At 37.9% G+C, this 18,577-nt stretch overlaps 1 protein-coding gene across 3 annotated transcripts in view; it reads left to right on the top strand.

Moving 5' to 3' along the window:
• The window catches only part of HTT (huntingtin), an 82,990-nt gene that overhangs the window by 37,287 nt on the left and 27,126 nt on the right, over positions 1-18,577 (top strand). For all 3 annotated transcript variants that reach the window (XM_048047354.2, XM_048047361.2, XM_048047362.2), the window contains 14 exons: positions 37-147; positions 717-794; positions 1,429-1,652; positions 2,238-2,316; positions 2,450-2,611; positions 3,548-3,603; positions 4,366-4,514; positions 5,068-5,204; positions 7,171-7,287; positions 9,611-9,733; positions 10,334-10,572; positions 12,671-12,813; positions 16,422-16,629; positions 17,826-17,967. In XM_048047354.2, the coding sequence (XP_047903311.2) occupies positions 37-147; positions 717-794; positions 1,429-1,652; positions 2,238-2,316; positions 2,450-2,611; positions 3,548-3,603; positions 4,366-4,514; positions 5,068-5,204; positions 7,171-7,287; positions 9,611-9,733; positions 10,334-10,572; positions 12,671-12,813; positions 16,422-16,629; positions 17,826-17,967 (1,968 nt within the window). The remainder of the gene's footprint in view (positions 1-36; positions 148-716; positions 795-1,428; positions 1,653-2,237; positions 2,317-2,449; positions 2,612-3,547; positions 3,604-4,365; positions 4,515-5,067; positions 5,205-7,170; positions 7,288-9,610; positions 9,734-10,333; positions 10,573-12,670; positions 12,814-16,421; positions 16,630-17,825; positions 17,968-18,577) is intronic.

Raw genomic sequence — 18,577 nt, forward strand, 5'->3', positions numbered from 1 at the left:
CTATTAAGAAAAAGATTGTTTTACTTCTGTGACCAGGTTACTTTGGATCTCCAAAACAGTAATGAAAAGTTTGGATGCTTCCTGAGGTCTGCCTTAGATGTTCTGTCACAAATCTTGGAACTTGCAACTCTTCAAGACATTGGAAAGGTACAAGATGTGTTTGGTTTTTGCTTGTTTATTTGCCATTAAGTTGTCCGATATTTGTGGTCCTTACCAGGAAAAAACAAGTATCATGAATTTAAAAATTGTTGAGACAGTAGTCCTAGTTGTGTTGCCGGGTTGGGTGTAAAATACTAAAGCAGATTTTCAGGGTTACATTGCTGCTTTTGAAAACAGGAGTAACTTTCTACTGTTTATATTTCATGTGAAGATTTTTCCCACCAAAATGATTTCCCTTCAGTCATTTTCACTGTATCAATACATCTAAATATACTCATGTTAAATATGCAAGATGTTAGAAAGCAGCCATTCTCCTTTCCTTTCTTGTGTCTTGGTATTTTCTCTCCTCGACTGTGGTGGTACGCATTGTGTTATTTCAAGGCATTCAAGGCAAATCTTGCGTTCATATTTCTTTACCTATTTTCACCGTATCCCTTAAATTAGTGTAGCTCTTACACAGTAAACATAAAAAAAGTGCTATTGTCCAGTTTTCATATTAATGCTTTTATATAATTAAGAAAAATGCAATTAAGTGACTTATTTTTCTCCTTTTCTAGTGTGTGGAAGAAATTTTGGGATATCTGAAATCATGTTTCAACAGAGAACCAACTATGGCCACAGTCTGTGTACAGCAGGTAAGGAGGTAATTTTTTTTTGTTGTAAGACTAACCCTCATGTCCTGTGCATATCAATTAGATACCGATTATGACCATTCTTTTTAGGGAAGCAGTGTTAGGAAATTGTGGAGCAAACAGTGTGTTTTCTTTAATTTTTATGATTTACTCTAAAACTTGATACTGTCTGAATAACTAGTTTCTCGAACTGCTTCCGACTCAAATAATTACTTGAACGCTAAAAAAACAAGTTTGTTTCCTACCTTCCCAAATTTGTTCTGTAGCTAGTTAACTGTATGATAAGACTTGGAAAGCGAAGGGCTATTTTACTGATAGGTTTCTTGCAGGCTTCTGGTTAAGCATCTGTCTTCAAGACACCGAAGTTTCGCTTTGGTGGGAGGACGGCTTTAGTAGACTGCTGTGAGTTGTCACAGATGGGAATGCTTCAGTTGCAAAAATGATATCTTTTTGGCTGAAGTGTGGATTGTTTCTTTAATTCTCCCAGCTTTTTTTCTGTTGTCTTGTATTTGACTACATGACCCTCAGTTTATACTTTGTTTGTGATGACCTATCCTCTTTCGTTCTTTGGGAGGATGAGGAGTCAAGTTTTGTGAAGTCCTAAAACATTTTTTTTTTTCCCAATTTTCTTCTCTAGTTACTGAAAACATTATTTGGGACAAATCTGGCTTCTCAGTGCGATGGCTTGTCTTCAAACACGAGCAAAGCTCAAGGCAAAGCTCAGCGCTTAGGTTCTTCCAATCTGAGACCTGGTCTCTATCATTATTGCTTCATGGCACCGTATACACATTTTACACAGGCGCTTGCTGATGCTAGTCTGAGGAACATGGTTCAGGCTGAGCAGGAACACGATGCTTCAGGGTAACTTCTCTTATGTATTCTCTTATGATATAATGTTGACTTGAACTAGAATAAAATCTTTTTATTGTTTTTCCTAAATGCAAGTATCGTAACGGAGCTAAGTAATTTGCAATTACAGTATTGTGTATTATTTATTGTAGATTTGAGAAAAGTATTTTTCTTGGTATTAGAGTCCCAAATGTAGCACTATTGATTAATCACCACTGTGTTTTCAAAATCAAAGTTGAAGCATTAAAATGGATATCACTTAAAATTATTATGCTTTTTTGAAAAAAATAGTTTTGAATGCAAATATTTCATTAATTTGCTAATTGTAGCAAATAGTCAATAGCCTTAAAGGAAAGGCAGAATAATGACCAAATTACATCAGAAATTCTGTCTTTACAAGATGTTTATTGTCCACAGATCAACATTGTCTGATCAAAGTGTATTGTAGGTTGTTTCTAGTGCTCTTTTCTTTTACTAAGATGCTTGAAGCAGTCAAGTAGATGAAAACTGGCATCAGGTAAAAGAATATGCTTCTAAGACTGCTTATTTATACCTCCATTTTCTTAGAGTATGTTTTTTTGTTGTTTTACATCACAGATGGTTTGATGTGCTGCAGAAAGTTTCTACGCAGCTGAAAACTAGCATTAGCAGTGCAGCAAAACACCGTGCTGATAAGGTACTCATATCTTTATAGTCCTTTTAAAAGACCTGCACGTTACATTTAAAACTTTTCCTCCTTTTAAAAAGTAATTTCTTTTTGAATGAGACCTGTTCAGATGTTAGATTACTTTAAAATCTTTCTGTTACAGAATGCTATTCACAATCACATTCGTTTATTTGAACCCCTTGTCATAAAAGCATTGAAACAATATACTACGACAACATCGGTACAGCTGCAGAGACAAGTTTTAGACTTGCTTGCTCAACTGGTTCAGCTACGAGTTAACTACTGTCTTCTGGATTCAGATCAGGTTGGTACCTTGCTATTTCTGCAAATTTGTGATACAAGGTCTCACTAGCAGGCTAAATATTTACAGCAAATACTTTTACCACAATCCACTCGTAATATAGCTGAAAACAAAGACAAAAAGGAGGGTGGGACTCAGTTCCCCCACCAAACACAAGGAACTTTGGATTCTTGGTTTCCTGTTGCATATAATTACTTAAACTCTGCAACAACTGTTTAACAACTGTTCATCAGATTGACTTTAGGAATAAGATAATGTGCACAATACAACCAGTATTGTATTTACAATCAGAAAACAAATACCCTTCTAGATTAAAGAGTATGGACTTAAGCATGACTGGTAGTGAGCATTGTGGTAGACAAGCATTCAATTTTAATGGCAAGGGGGAAGCTGGTGGCAAATTCAGTAGTCTGTGTGGTTGTCCATATAAAAAGTAAATCTGTAACAAAACTTAAGTGTGTTATTCACTACAGTATTTTCAGGTTTATAGACCACAAGATGCAACTGTTGACTTTCCTGTAAATTGATACGCTGTAAATCTTTTCAGCACATGAATACTGGGGATTTTATATTGGATCTGAGTTAGGCTTTTTGATTGATTCCTGGCTTCTTGGCTGTAATGCCTCAAATAGCACGTTACGTGAGCAAGAAAGGAAGTTATATTATTAAATATGTAGACACATTTACTGCTAAAATACAACATAAATTCATGCAAACTGTAATAAGCTACAACATCAAGATTCTCAAGATCTTCTGTAACTCTAGAGGGAATGCTCCATAACATATCAGAGTGAGCTATAAGTATAAATGATTTTCAGTGCATGTCTTTTCTTTGTCACCTTCTGAAACACTGACTTTTGTAATTCTGTCAAAACAATTTTGGATGGTAATTAATGTTTCTGTTGTGTACTTTTTTTTAATGCTTTATTCTCTCTTCAGGTGTTTATTGGATTTGTGCTAAAGCAGTTTGAATACATTGAAGTCGGACAGTTCAGGTATGAAATTAGCAAAGATCCTTTGAACAAGTGAGAGTTTACTACTGTCTTATTCTGAAGTATGTAGGGATTAGTTTTGCTATTTTTTTTTAATCATGAGGAAGGGAGTGTTACATATCAGACAACATGTTTGTATATTTTCTGGATCTAATGGTAGCCCTTTCAGAAGATTTAGGTTCCTTGTGGTTGAACAAGTTGGGAAGTTGGACATAAGTAGAATTAAACTGTGTTGTGCTGTTTCTCAAATTGGTATTTTAAAAGTATTTCTTTGGGAAATCCACCAAAGGTTTACGTTGAGGAATCAACTCTTGTTAGGATTCAGCTGCTGAAGGGAGAGCTATTGTGGATTCAGTGTGAATCCATTTTGTATTCTGAGCAACTGCTATGTATTTTATAGTACCTAACGCATCATAAGCAATGCGATGGAATTTTTGTCAGCTATTTCTGTTTTTCTCACTCTTGAATTTGTATGAAAGGTTAATTTTGTTTTGCTCTGTGGGGTCTCCTACAGAAATATTACTTTGCATCATGTACATTAAATAATATGTTATAATGTTAGTAACTGTGAGGAATGGTCAGAAGTTGAAAGAAATGAAATCCCTTCAGAAAATGGTAGTAAAGGATGGGGCACAAATTACAAAACACTGTATGAAAGCAGAAGAATGCATTCTTTAAAAAAATAAATAGTGGAAACAGGTTCATTTCTACTGAACAGAGTTGTGCAATTCAAACTTGACATTTTTGTTTTTTTTCTGTTTTCAGGGAGTCTGAAGCAATTATTCCTAATATCTTTTTTTTTCTGGTGTTGCTGTCTTACGAGCGGTATCATTCCAAACAGATCATTGGAATTCCTAAGATCATTCAGCTGTGTGATGGAATCATGGCCAGTGGGAGGAAAGCTGTTACACATGGTAACTTAAAAAAAAAAAAAAAAAAGTGAGAGGGATAGTTCAGCAATAAAGTATAACTGCTGTTCTAAGGTATAGAAAAGTGGCATCGTAACGATTGTTCCAGAAAACACTAGCTTATAAATTTCTAATACCTTAAATAAGTTTCATTTAATTTTTCCATGAAGTTTATTGTACCTTGTTAACATTAGTCCACAATGCAGCAGTATTTTAAAGGCTTTGATGTTGACATTTAGTCCCCTTTCTGTTCTCTCCACTTTGAGCCTTTAAGCAGAAGCATCTGTCCTGTACTTGCTAGGGATTCTGCTGAGGAACTTTTTTGGAAAGTATTGCTTAGCTCTGTGAGAAGGAACAAGTGTGTACATAATATAAACTTTGTTCTACTAGAAGTAAAAAGATAGACATCTCTGTGTGGGAAGTTTTTCTTTCCAGGGATGGGAAAAACATTTAAACAAAAAGAGCAGTTTTCTTTTAGTAGCTGAATTGTTAGAACAATAAAATAGTGTTCAAGAATGACTTGTGTCATGCTAAAACAAAGAAAAACTTGTCGTTTTAGCAATACCAGCTCTGCAGCCCATCGTTCACGATCTCTTTGTGTTAAGAGGGACGAATAAAGCTGATGCTGGAAAAGAGTTGGAAACACAAAAGGAGGTGGTAGTGTCAATGCTGCTGAGACTTATTCAGTACCATCAGGTAAAAGAGGACAGTGTTTCTGTTTATGCTCTGTAAAAGGGTAATGTTGACTGCTAAAAATTCTTCAGGCAATATTAATAATTTTCTACACAAATCTTGAATATCTGGCCTCTGTGTGTGATCTTTCTGTATATGGAGAGAGTTCAAAGATTTTGGTGGTAGAGGAAAGCTTCTGCAGTACAAATCAGTTATTACAAGTTAAATAATATGTCTGTTGCACCTTATAGGCAAGCCTAGGTAACAAAAGTACTGAAAAGCTTCAGTAAGGATCATGATCCTGGTTGTGTTGCAGATTGACTAAACAGAAGGTTAAGAGAAGAGTTGTAGTAAATTAGGAACCAAGAAACTCAAAAGAATTGGAGGGAAGTGGAAGAGGTAACGTGCTGTTTAGAAATAATTTAAGTGTTGCTGTGCAATAGCAATAACTTCAATAACATTTCAAAAAACTATTTGAATAAGGTAATGAGAATGGTAGCTACACGGTTATCAATTACCCCTTTGCCCCAGATCTCACAGATATGGAAAACATGTTTATATCATGTAGGAGTGTAAGAATGACTTTCATCAACACACTTTGTTTGAAAGAAAAACATAAAGGTAATTTTAAGAGAAGTGACATAATTAACATGGGAGCTTCTTGCTTTTTCAGGCGATTAACAAACTTAACATGCTTTTCCTTTCATCATGTGAAAATGCAATTCTAGTGTATGCTAATGTAAGCAATGCATTTTCTGAGAATAGCTGGAAAAAAGACAGTACATCTTGTCAAAATAATTTGTTAGAACTGCATGTTCAGATTGGAATCATTTTGTGTATCCACATTTTCTTTTGAATTTGTAGTTTTATAATCATAAAATGACTAATGTAACTATATGAAATGACACTCTAGACACATGATGTAAAATAGTGAATAACTTTGTGTTACATAAGGTACTGTAATTGCTAGCAGATCCTCTTCTGACACACTTAACCTATTAAAGACCACCCATGCAATGCTCTTCATCCCACACCATCCCTTTTGTAGTTCTTATTCTGTCCTTTTTTGCTCATGCAGTGTATATAAGCTAACCCCAGGCAGTTCTATTGTTCTGCTATGTCAGGGACATTCTGCAGTGGTGTTCCTGTAACTTGAGAAGCTCCAAGAACTGCAACCTTTATCTTTTATTTTTTCCTTTTACAACTGTAGCTACCATCTATGGAGCTGGAGAATGGAGAGTTAAAGTAATTCGACCCAGAATTGCTTCTATCTCCTTTCTCATGAGAAAGCTCTTTGGGAAGAAAGTCGTCTGGTGATTTTTTTATTTATTTTTTGATTGTCTGTTTCTCATTCTGAACTGCTTGACTTTCCTTTAGAAGTGCTCCATCTAACTAGTTTTCAGAACCAGCTTCTTCTTTCCCACTTCCCAGTCCATATATTAACCTTCCTGCCTGCTAATGTCTTTGACCTGACTATCCTGGAAAGTACGGTCTCCATAACCCTCAAGTCAGTAACACATTCGGCTACTGAACATGATCCTTGCTGTTGGTGTCCTCCATTAAAGACTCTTTTATAAACTTTTACATGATGTGTAAAAAAAATGATGTATCCCAGGTGAATGAGCTTAATAAGAAAGAGTATACATATGGGAAAATGCACTCAGATATTCTTTTTTCCCGTTGACTAGTGTTTTGACAAATGCAGTTTAAGAAGGACCAAGAAAGCATTTTATTTCTGGTTTCTAAAAGTAACTGAAAAAATCTTCAAAAATAAGAAATAACAATAATAAAAAAAAAGTCACAACTAAGAACAAACTTTTAACCCGAAAATGGAATTTTAAAATATTGTATGGCTTCTCATGTGAATTTTCTTTTCTTGTTGCTTTTTGGCAAATGCATGAAGTGGTTATTTTTTTTTCCCGTTGCAGTATTACTTGAATGTTTTCTGATAGTATGGGTGTTTACTTGCATTCTTTTGGACTTTCCTCAGGTGCTGGAAATGTTCATCTTAGTGTTGCAGCAGTGTCATAAAGAAAATGAAGACAAATGGAAAAGATTGTCCCGGCAAATAGCTGACATTATTCTCCCAATGCTTGCAAAACAACAGGTTGCTATGTGCATTTTTTAATTTATAAACACCTATAAACACCTATAATAATTACTATAACAAATTATTGTAATAATGGCTTTGGGTAATGGGATTTCTATATTTTCTTTAAGGTGTAGCCACCATATCTGGAAAAATAATTACTGTAGGATAAGCTAAGCCTTTGAAGTGATGCAGGTCATATTTTAAATACACAAAGTATGTGCGGTATCTTCTAGGCTGTTCCCAGATAAAGCTCATTCTATTTTTCTTATGTACACAATTGTGTCTTGCTCAGAGCGCTTCCTAATGTTGTGAAGATTCTCCTGTTTTTTTCATAACTGCAGTGGGTCTAACTGCATTTTTTGTAGTGAGGAGAATGAAATAACATCACCCGAAACTGCGTTTATAAATCACAGAATTGCAGAATGGTTGAGGCAAAAATGGACTTCTAGAGATTGTCTTCTCAAAGCAGGGTCGTCTGGAGCAGGCTGCTTATGACCACGTCTAGTCAAATTTTGACAGTCTCCAAGGGGATGGAGCCTCCATTACCTGTCTGGGCAATCTCTTCCAGTGTTTGAGTATCCTCACAGGAAGGAGAAAAAAATACAGGAGGGAAGGGAGGGAGTTGTATTTAAATGGAGGTTTCCTGTATTTCAACTTCTGCCCGTTTCTTCTCCTCCTGGCACTGAGTACTACTGACAAGACTCTAGCTTTGTCTTGTCTTCCTGCCCCTGGCCAGATATTTGTACATACTGGTAAGATCATAGAATTATAGAATGACTCGGGTTCGAAGGGACCTCAAAGATTATCTAGTTCCAGCCCCCCGCTGTAGGCAGGGATGCTACCTGCTAGATCAGGTTGCCCAGGCCTCGTCCAGCTTGGCCTTGAGCACCCCCAGGGATGGGGCATCCACAACTTCTCTGGGCAACCTGGTCCAGTGTCTCACCACCCTCTGAGTGAAGCATTTCCTCCTAATTTCTAATCTGAATCTCCCCTCTTTCAGTTTAAAACCATTCCCCCTTCTCCTTATCTGACTGAGCAAAGAGTTGCTCTCCATGTTTCTTATAAGCCTCCTTCAAGTACTGGAAGGCTGCAATGGGGTCCCCCTGGAGCCTTCTCTTCTCTAGGCCGAACAGCCCCAGCTCTCTCAGCCTTTCTTTGTAAGAGAGGTGCTCCAGCCCCTTGATCATCTTTGTGGCCGTCGTCTGGACCCATTTGAACAGCTCAGCATCCCCCTGAGCCTTCTCCAGGCTGAACGGTCTTATCTGTCTCGGCATCTACTTGTATGACAGGTGCTCCAAGCTCTTAATCATTTGTGTGACTTTCTCCTGGGCTTGTTCCAGTGTGTGTGTGTGTGTTACTGGGGAGCCCAGAAATGGACTGTAGATTGAGGATAGACCCTTTGTATCTGGGGAGAAGAGTCTACTTGCTTAAGGAAAAGGATTGTCTGTACTGCTCCCTAAGCAACAGAATGCTTGTCTTACTGTACAACTTTGTTTGAAGTAATTATTTCTAATTCCAGGGCACAAAGTAAAACGAATGAAATTGTGCCCTTAATATGTTCTTCAGTCTTTGATGCCAGATTCTCCCCTCCTATGAGGAGGTTGCATGGTGGGCGAGAGTAGGCTATATGGAGGATTAGACAGCAGTTTTTGAGGGAAGCTGAAATACTGGCAAACTGAAGTTGCCTTTGTTTTGTATGAATCTGTGCATGTGCTCAACTATCAAATTAGGCTGGCAAGATAGGGTCATCCAGATAAAGTCTAGTCCTTAGCTTTTTGCAATCAATTGTTTCATAATTTAACTAAAAAACTGATCAAGTCAGGCTTGATCCTTACTAATCCTGCCTCTGTTGCTGCAGTGTAATTCAGTTGTAGCCATTCACTTCTCTGATTAGGACTTTTTTTTTCCTCCTGGTTGTCATCTTAAGCTTATTCATGACCAAAGCATTCAGTTATTCCTTTGTCACCACTGCTGTCTATAATACGCCTCCTAGGATGTGCAGGGAAGAGAAAAGTTTTTAAGTTTTATGACAATCAGTCTTTTTGTCTCATTTTCTGAATCTGGCATATTTTTCCTAAAATAAATAAATAAGCGATACGTATGTTGAATTTTGTGGGATAGATTTTTGTCTGTGTTCTCAAGCCTCCTATGTAGGAAGGCCTGGGATGAAACTTTCATTTACTTTTCGTAGATCTTATTGCTCTAAATTTTGTGCTGTAAAGGGCAGCCTTATCATGTACAGATTGTTATAGAAATGTTTAAAACATGAAATGGTAATTTTGTGTTGCATTTACGTGTGGTGGTAGTTATAAATTAGTCTTGTGGTTTTCTTTTACAGATGCATATAGATTCTCATGATGCCCTTGGAGTATTGAACACTTTGTTTGAAATTTTGGCTCCTTCTTCCCTTCGCCCTGTGGACATGCTTTTAAGGAGTATGTTTGTTACCCCTAAAACAATGGTAAGCAAGTGGGAACCTGTTAAAACACACAAAGTTTTTCTAGAGTAGTAGTAAAAGTGGTTGCTTCAAGAGAAGAGGGAATCTTGTGTCCTTCATGCCAAATGAAAGAGCATGTATTTCTATTTCTTATTTTGCAACGTGGTATTGGAAGTACCTGAAGCAGAACTTAGGAAAGAATTCATTAGAATTAACAAGATTTACTGTCTATAGCATTTTATACAGAACTGTTCTACTTTTGGATTATTTACCTTCTTTTTGTTTCTCTACCTTCCTGATCCTAAAAATACATGCAGTTATGCTAAATTCTAGATTGCAATTTATTAGGTAAATCACATTTTTCTAATGCAAGTACTAGTACTATTTTGATAGTAGAGATTGTTAATGTCTTTGGAGACTTGCTTTAGGAAGGCTGAATATATTTCTATGTTGTGTTGAATGCTTTTGAAGTCGAACATTTTAATTAGCTGTTGCATAAAATTAGACATGAGAATGGAGCAAGCAGCAAAAAGCTCTTGTGTTCAGGTCTTCAAAATGATGTTCTCCTGGCAATGGTCAAGCTTATTCACTCTAACCATCTGCATTGTTTGGTTTGTTTGTTAGGCATCAGTGAGCACTGTTCAGCTATGGATTTCTGGAATTTTAGCTATCCTTAGAGTTCTGATTTCACAGTCCACAGAAGACATAGTTCTATCCCGTATTCAGGAGCTTTCTTTCTCGCCATACTTGATTTCGTGTCAAGCAATTAACAGACTGAGACGTGGAGAAAATAATGTATCCACACCAGAGGATCGTGCTGAGGTTAAACAGGCTAAATATCTGCCTGAAGAGACATTTTCTAGGTATGTTGTCTTGAATAACTTCAGTGTAAGACTAAGATTTCTGAAAAGTCACAAATATATTAACAGTTCTGTGCATGCACATATGTTGCATATCTGATGGAAATAAAATCTCTTAAGTTGATATACGGGAGGAGGGTGTGTGGAGGAGGGAATAACGAGTTGAACAGCAAAGAAAGGAGATGAGTTTTTAGTAGGGACTTCGCACTGTTCCAGTGTCTCTTCTCAAGCCAAGTGAAAGACCTACTGGAGTCATTACGATGGATGAATCCCGGTGTTATTAAAATCATCTCCAAGCTTTAACTTTAATCCTTTCCATCCTCTCTCTGTGGGGCCTGAAAGATGAATCATACCCACAGCAGAAGCCTGTGTTCTGTACTAGAATCTTGGCAGCAAATAGATACAAATTAATTAAGTTAGTCCTGCTCTTTATTTTCTTCTTTTTAAGAACTAGCTTTGTCTAGTTAGCTTCCCATGCTGAAGCTCTCCAAGAATGACTGTTAGGCAAAATGAAAGATGGAGAGATGGTGATCGTATTCTGTTGACACAGTGTTTGTCATTAAGACAATTATGTCTTAATGTGGTGGGAAGCATTTGAAATAGCTATTTGTTTAAGAAACTAAAAACTTTTTACTCAAGTATGGAATTTCAGATAAAAAGAAAATTCTGGTTCTTATTGAGCTTACTGGTGGGGGTGATGGATAGAAGGAAAAAGGGCATCTGGACTCCCTTAATATGACCTTATGTCCAACCAGAGTAGGTCGAGGAATGATTATGGCCAGGAGCAAACATTGCTTATTGCAGACACCCGTTTTTGGTGTTCTGTTTTGATTTTTTTTTTTTTTTTAAACTTGGTGTGGTGGTTTTACCCTGCGGGGCAGCTAAGTTCCATCACGACCACTCTTTTGCTCTAACAGGGAGTCCCTCCCATGGGATGCTGTCCTTCCCAAACTGATCCTGCAGGGGCTGCCCACAGGCAGCAGCTCTTCAAGAACTGCTCCAATATGGGTCCATACCATGGGGTTATCCATGAGGAGCAAACTGCTCCAGCACGGGTCCCCCAGGGGCAGCAGCTCCCCCCAGACCCCCTGCTCCTGTGTGGGCTCCTCTCCACGGGCTGCAGCTCCGGCCCGGGGCCTGCTCCTGCGGGGGCTCTCCATGGGCCGCAGCCTTCTCCAGGCCACATCTACCTGCTCCACCTGGGGCTCCTCCACGGGCTGCAGCGTGGAGATCTTCTCCATGTGGGACCCGTGAGCTGCAGGGGGACAGCCTGCTCCACCAGGGGCCTCTCCACAGGCTGCAGGGGAGCCTCTGCTCTGTGCCTGGAGCCCCTCCTGCCCTCTTTGTGCACTGACCTTGGGGGCTGCAGGGCAGGTTCTCACTCCTCTCTCCCAGCTGCTGTTGCATAGCAGGTTTTCCATTTTAAGTCTGCTCTCACAGAGGCACAACCAGTGTTGCTCATTGACTTAGCTCTGGTCAGCAGCGGGTCCCCTTTGGAGCTGGCTGGAGCTGACTTTTCTCTACCACAGGGCAGCTGTTGAGCTCTTCTCACAGAGTCCACTCCTGTAGCCCCCCGTCACCACCAAACCCTTGCCCCATAAACCCAATAAACCCGGCTTGAGGTTTGATAACGGAATCCATGTTGTAGAGAGTAAATGTGGATAAATGAGGCTGCCAGCAGCTCGATTCCTGTGACTTACTGAGCTACCCTCAGCTGAGCTGCAGTAACTGTCAGGGTGTATTTTTTTTTTTTAGCTGATTGCAAATCACTATAAAGACACCATGTCATTTTCAGTGTTTGCTGTGTGAGTGAGGTGGGCTGTTGTATGCATGCTATCACTTATGACTTCAGCTAATTAGTAGGTAACACGGTTCTGTTATGTAATTATTGAATTTCTTATCTGTCCATAGCAATAGCATCTTGTTTGTTTGGGGCCAACCTGTTATACAGTGTTTAATTTAGCATTTTCTTTAGGATAAATGCACAAGGATTTTTTATCTTGGTTTTAAATGTACTGAGTTTTGTTGGCAAACAGAACCTTATTCTGAAAGATGTTGCAGTGATGGTTTTCCTGTTGATTGTATGCATGCTTTTTTCAAGGTTCTTATTACAACTGGTTGGTATTCTACTGGAAGATATTGTCACCAAACAGTTGAAAGTGGATATGAATGAGCAGCAGCATACTTTCTACTGCCAGGAGTTGGGCACGCTGCTTATGTGCTTAATACATATCTTCAAATCAGGTAATACTTGAAACAATGCCTTGTGTTGTTGTTTGCAGTGAGGTAATTTTGAATTCTGAGACAATTGTTGAATGAGTAGGTGCTTAAGGCATTCCATATATACGGAACCTCCAAAAGTATAAAGAACCTCCAAAATTTTGTGCTTATGAATGCAGGTCCCATTTTTCATATTCCTTCTCTGTATACAAATAAAATGCAACTGGTGACTTTTCATCTTTTCCTTGACCGAAGGTAGCAGCAGAACTTCTAGTGTTGCCATCTATTACAGATCAGCCTAATTCACTGGCTTCTCCTTATGTCTCCTTTTTTCTTTATGAAGTGGCCTGAACCACCCCATTTTCTGGCTGTCAGTCCTTCCAGTCTGCCTGGTCTTTTAAAGGAGCAAACTGGAATATGGTGTCATTCCCCACTAAGTTAGGCAGATCTTTCAGTCTAGAATTTCTTGTGTTGCTGAAATTCTGTGACATATTCCTTCCCGTATTCTAATTCTCAGAAAGTTCTTTACCTCCCTTCCTTGATGAAATACTCTTTTTAAAGTGTTAGGAACCATACGAATCTTCCTTGTTCTGTTGGAATTTTCAGAGTTTTAAATGTACCTATTTTGGCTGTTTGACTTGAGGCTTCTCTCAGACTTTTATACTTTCCTGTTAGGTCCGGCTCTGTCTAATTGTTCCAAAAGTTGCTGTAGACCAGGATCTGTCAGGAATAGTTATCCCAGAACAGCTGCTCCTGTGTACCTCCCTGGATGAAATTAGATGGCCTCATTCCTAATACAGAGTGGAAGCTAAGAGACTTGTAGGATGAGACCTTTTGCTCTTTCTTTGTAGTTTACAGCTTACAACACTTACAGTGTTCACCTGATGCCCTGTCGAAGGAAATCACAGCTTTGTGTTACAGCTTCTGAATAGTGTTGTACACAGATCTCGATACTTCCGTAAATATCTACAAATGTGCTTTTGTTGTTAATATACTTGCAAGGTGAAAAAACAGGGAGTTCTGTGTATCTTGCTTCAGCTTGTTGACATGAGTAGATCTTCGCTGAGAAGAAAGCTTACACCATTTTCCTTTCAAACCTTTGGATAAATTTTCTTTTGTCCTCTTCTGAGAAAGATTTTGAGTGCTGCAGTAGAGAGTTAGAGTATACTTGGATGCCTTGGAAAGAGATCCTATTTACTAAATAGTCTACAATCTTTCCCAAACTGTAAGAGCAGGGTTATATTTAAACATGATAAATGTTTTCTCTTGGTTAAAGTCTTTTAAGAGAGCGTTTTCTAATCTGTGTCACTTAAAATAATAGTGGTGTTATTTCATTTAACTCTTTCAGTGGCATGCTTTTTCTTTTTGTTTCCAAAACATATTCTGCCTTAAAGTGGCTGGTAATATTCTGGAGGGCAAATGTATTGCTAACTGCTGTTCTTGATAACTCTGGCACTCTAGACAACCTCATCATCTCTCCAGTGGCTTATTACTGGTACTTTCTGTTGCCATATTTTCCACTCTAGCACCATAAATTTCTTGCTAAATTTTCTGTTTGTTGGTAAAAGGTATAAAGCATCTCTCCTGACCACATTCCTTGAAAGCCTTTGCACCTTTTGCTTGGTCGAGAATATTAGTTTGAGTTCTTCACATTGTCCATACAGCTGACATCATCACTTTGTTGCAGATCTTGGATTATAGTAGTTGGCTGCAACTTAAAAGGTGTTGGCACAAATCCCTGATCGTTCATAGGCTTCCTTGGATGTTGCACAAATCACTGCGTTCTACAGGCCCGTCTGTAAAATGGGAGTTACGATCCTTCCCTACTTAGATGTGAATAACAAAAAAGGGAATACTAAATACCTCTGTTAATGCAAACACAGAATCATGTTAAATGTTTCAACGCCCTCTAATTTTTTCTTTCCAAGCTCCTCCCATGGAGTTCAGTTGTAAACTCCTTTCTTGGTGAAAAGCTTTCTTCTGGTCCTGTCATTGCTACCAGCTGCTTCTTGCAGCTCTGAATGTAGTGAGTGATCACTCTTATTTTTCCATGTGCTTGCTACTATTGTAGTTACTGTTTAAGTACTGTAACAGGCACATGTGTATCATTAACTGCTGTTACTGAGAAATATTTGAAATGCAGATTATAACAAATAGCCTATGCCAAAGTGATTTGGAGTAAATGTTTAAATGGGAATGAGCCAGGACCAATGAAATTAGAAAATCAAGCTGGTGATTGAAATCAGGGAAGTGGGTACTTCAGCAGTAGGAGCTGGCTATAAAGGAAAGGGAAGGCTCAGCTACTTCTTCTGTAGAAACTGGCTTCCAAGCTGCACTATTTCTTGCCAAAAAATTATGTAGAAACTTTCATGCAAAACTAAAATTAAATATTAAAATATTTATGCAAAGCACCAGGATACGTGTGTTGCATGATCATTAGAAATGGATTTAATCTAACACTACAAATCCACTCTAAGTACTAATCGTATTGTGGTTACCTTATGCGGTGTTACAGAGTAGAAGTAATGTTGTTCAGACATATGAGCTGTATCTTCATGTCTTAGCATTTTCTTTCAGGTTTAGGCTTAGGTTTAATTAAGTGCCTGATTTTGTACTACTTGGCTGTTGTTCAGTTAAAGACTTTCTAATTTTATTTCTCTTTAAGTTATATCCTGCTAACTACAGCTGCACCTTATTGCAACTTGTGTTTGGGAACATAGACTACGGTCTTCTCTCATTTTTAACTGCTATTGGATCCACTACTTGGATGTCTTGTCTTATCTTCTCACTCATTATAGTTTTTCTCAGAATGTAAGCATTGCTGACTGCTGTATATGCAATTATAAGAAGCTACCGTATTAGAAATTAAAATTTCCAGTGTGCTACTTTGAAGTACAGTAGAAATAAAACGTGTATGGATAAAGTGAAGTCGTCATATAACTTCAGACAACTTTGTCTCCATTTTCCTTCTTTTCCCTTCCTTCATTTGGTATATGAATAAAGAAGTATCAAGTCAGAAAGCAAAATTCAGCTTCTGTGTTAAGAGTTCAGTATGCAGGGCAGTGACTTTTCATCACTTTAAAAGAAGTACTTTTTATACTTCAGAATTTGGATGGAAGGTTGAAAGTTGAGTTTCAAATAAATATATTTGGGAACTCCTCAGCTGATGTAGGAAACTTGTAAGTGATCTTCCTTAATGTGTGCAATAGTAGTTTTAGCATGGTGTTTATTTAGGATTTCTGTGTTTTACTTTATAAAGAAAAAATATCCTGGTCTGTAATTGAAAACCTTTACCAAATTTAAAAGTATGTGTTAGATAAACCTTTTGATGTATGACAGATAAAAAGTTGACTATACGTTTCACTACATTTATAGTCTTATCTAAAGCATTGTTTCGGACTGGGAGTTGGTTACTGCTGGTTCACACACTGCCCTTGGGCAAACTGCATGACCTGCCTTACAATTCTGTTTAAAAAACAAAATCAACAACAACAATGCAGAGTATACCTTCTTTTCAGGAATGGTACTGGCTTATGAAACAGCTTTTCTCTTCTCAGGGTACCCTAAAAATTTTGAAACTTCAGAATTCAGACAAGAGTATAGTTACTCTAATATGCTTTTATTCTTTTCAGGGATGTTCAGAAGAATCACAGCTGCAGCCACCAGGCTTTTTACAGGAGATGGATCCGATGGTAGTTTCTACACCCTTGAAAGCTTGAGTGACCTTGTTCAGTCCATGATTCCCACACATCCTTCCTTAGTTCTTCTCTGGTGTCAGATCCTGCTTCTTGTCAATTACACCAACTACAACTGGTGGTCAGAAGTGCATCAAACTCCAAAGTAAGATTTTTTGATCCCTAAAAATAGTAGCATGTCTCTTGATTGTATTTGGTACAACTGTATAAAAAAACCACAAACTAGTTTTTAATCTGCTAAGCTTGTCAACTGTTGAATAGTACTACCTAGATTCTGAGATAGGTAGTTCTGCGTTTATTTTGTACATATGTGTATTTACATACTGTCTGTTCTGGCAGTATGTCTTTCGAACTAAGGAAGTGCGTCCTGTGTTCAATTGTTCTTCAAAAGATCCGTCAGGGAACCTCTGCGCTTTGAAGGCTATAAAACTCCCATCTGTGTAAAATTCCTATCTGTATACTTTAATTATGGAAATAGCTGTAACAAAATATTCAATATAGCAGGTTTCATGCCTCTATGGAGACTTCTTATTTCACCTTCTAGCAGATATCATCTGCACTGGCTGATTATACGCTGATGTGTTTATGTAAGTGTGTCTGATCAGTAAGTTCAAGGTACATCTGTCATCTCTGTCAGTTGGTCCAGCACTAAATGTTAAAACATACTGTCAGCACTGTGCTGATTCATTATAAAGTGACATTAGTAGTAATGTCACTTAACATGAGTTGCCTGATATTCAGAAATCTTGTCTAAAATTGTGAACTTTTGGTGTGAGGTTGGGTCACCCCCTGTCAGACACTTCTGACGTGAGGATGATCCCTCCTTTGGGTGTAAGGTGGGATCACTATGTGGGTGGGTGGGTATCCCTCCATAAACTGTAGAGGGAGATTAAAAACTGAGAGAAATTTCTGATGTTTGTGCAGTGAATGTTAGGGAAGTTTAATTTTGATTTACAACATGAATGGATCAGTACTTTGAAAGAGAAGTGCTCAAATGTGAGATTCTGACTTCATGGTGTGAAGAAACACAAAATTATGTTGTGTTACTCTACCAGAGATGCAATAGACCATATTTTTCTCTTAAATAACCTGTTTAGTTCTTCAGACTGTTTAGTTCTTCAGACTGTTCAAAGAAGCAACGAACACTGACCGAAAAGTAGTACTACAATTGTTAGAAAGTAAAGAGTGATGAAAAGCAAGGTGTCTATTTCAAAGCAGTATTGTTAAAATGAAATTTCTGGGAAAATAAGTACTATATAAAGGCTTCTTACTGGTAGATTATTCCAAATTTTTTTAATGTTTCAATAGCCATAGTAATAAAATATAATGTGCTTCTTGCAGGAGACACAGTCTGTCTACTACTAAATTACTTAGCCCTCAGATATGTGGAGACAGTGATGAATCAGATTCAGAATCTAAACGCGGCATGTGCAATCGAGAGATAGTGAGAAGAGGAGCACTCATTCTTTTCTGTGACTATGTTGTAAGTTTTGAATTATGAATTTTGTAACTGCAGTTGTGAGTTATTAGGCTGACAGTTTTTTATTACTGGTATGCATCAACTGAGTCTGGTTCACGAGTGAAAACTGAGGACTTGTGAAACTAATGATTTCATTTTCAGGGGGCAGTTCTGTAAGATCAGGTATGATCTCGTTTGGAATTTTTTTCTATTCTGAACTAATTCTCATGGGGCTTGTCTAAGGATGCTTAGTAGGTAATAGAACAATCTGCTGGGTATTGCATCGATTACTTGTGAGTTGCTAGGAACATACTAAGAAATGTTAGATTTCCCAACATTAGTAGTAACAGCACAGTTTCTGGTAGACGACATTGAACCTCTGACGAACGGGCACCTCTGAAATGACCTTCGCAATTTACTTGTTTCTAACCTGGGTTTTTAGAATCATAGAATGTCTTGAGTTGGAAGGGACCCATGAGAATCATTGAGTCCAACTCCTAGCTCCATATAGGACTACTTAAAAATTAATTTTTTAATTTTTTGAGAGCATTGTTCATATGCTTCTCGAACTCCAGCAGTCTCAGTGCCCTAATCACTTCCCTGGGGAGCCTGTGCTAGTGCCTGGCCACCCTAT

This window comes from Anser cygnoides, chromosome 4 (genome assembly GCF_040182565.1).
Source record: "Anser cygnoides isolate HZ-2024a breed goose chromosome 4, Taihu_goose_T2T_genome, whole genome shotgun sequence".
In the NCBI taxonomy this organism is placed as follows: domain Eukaryota; kingdom Metazoa; phylum Chordata; class Aves; order Anseriformes; family Anatidae; genus Anser; species Anser cygnoides.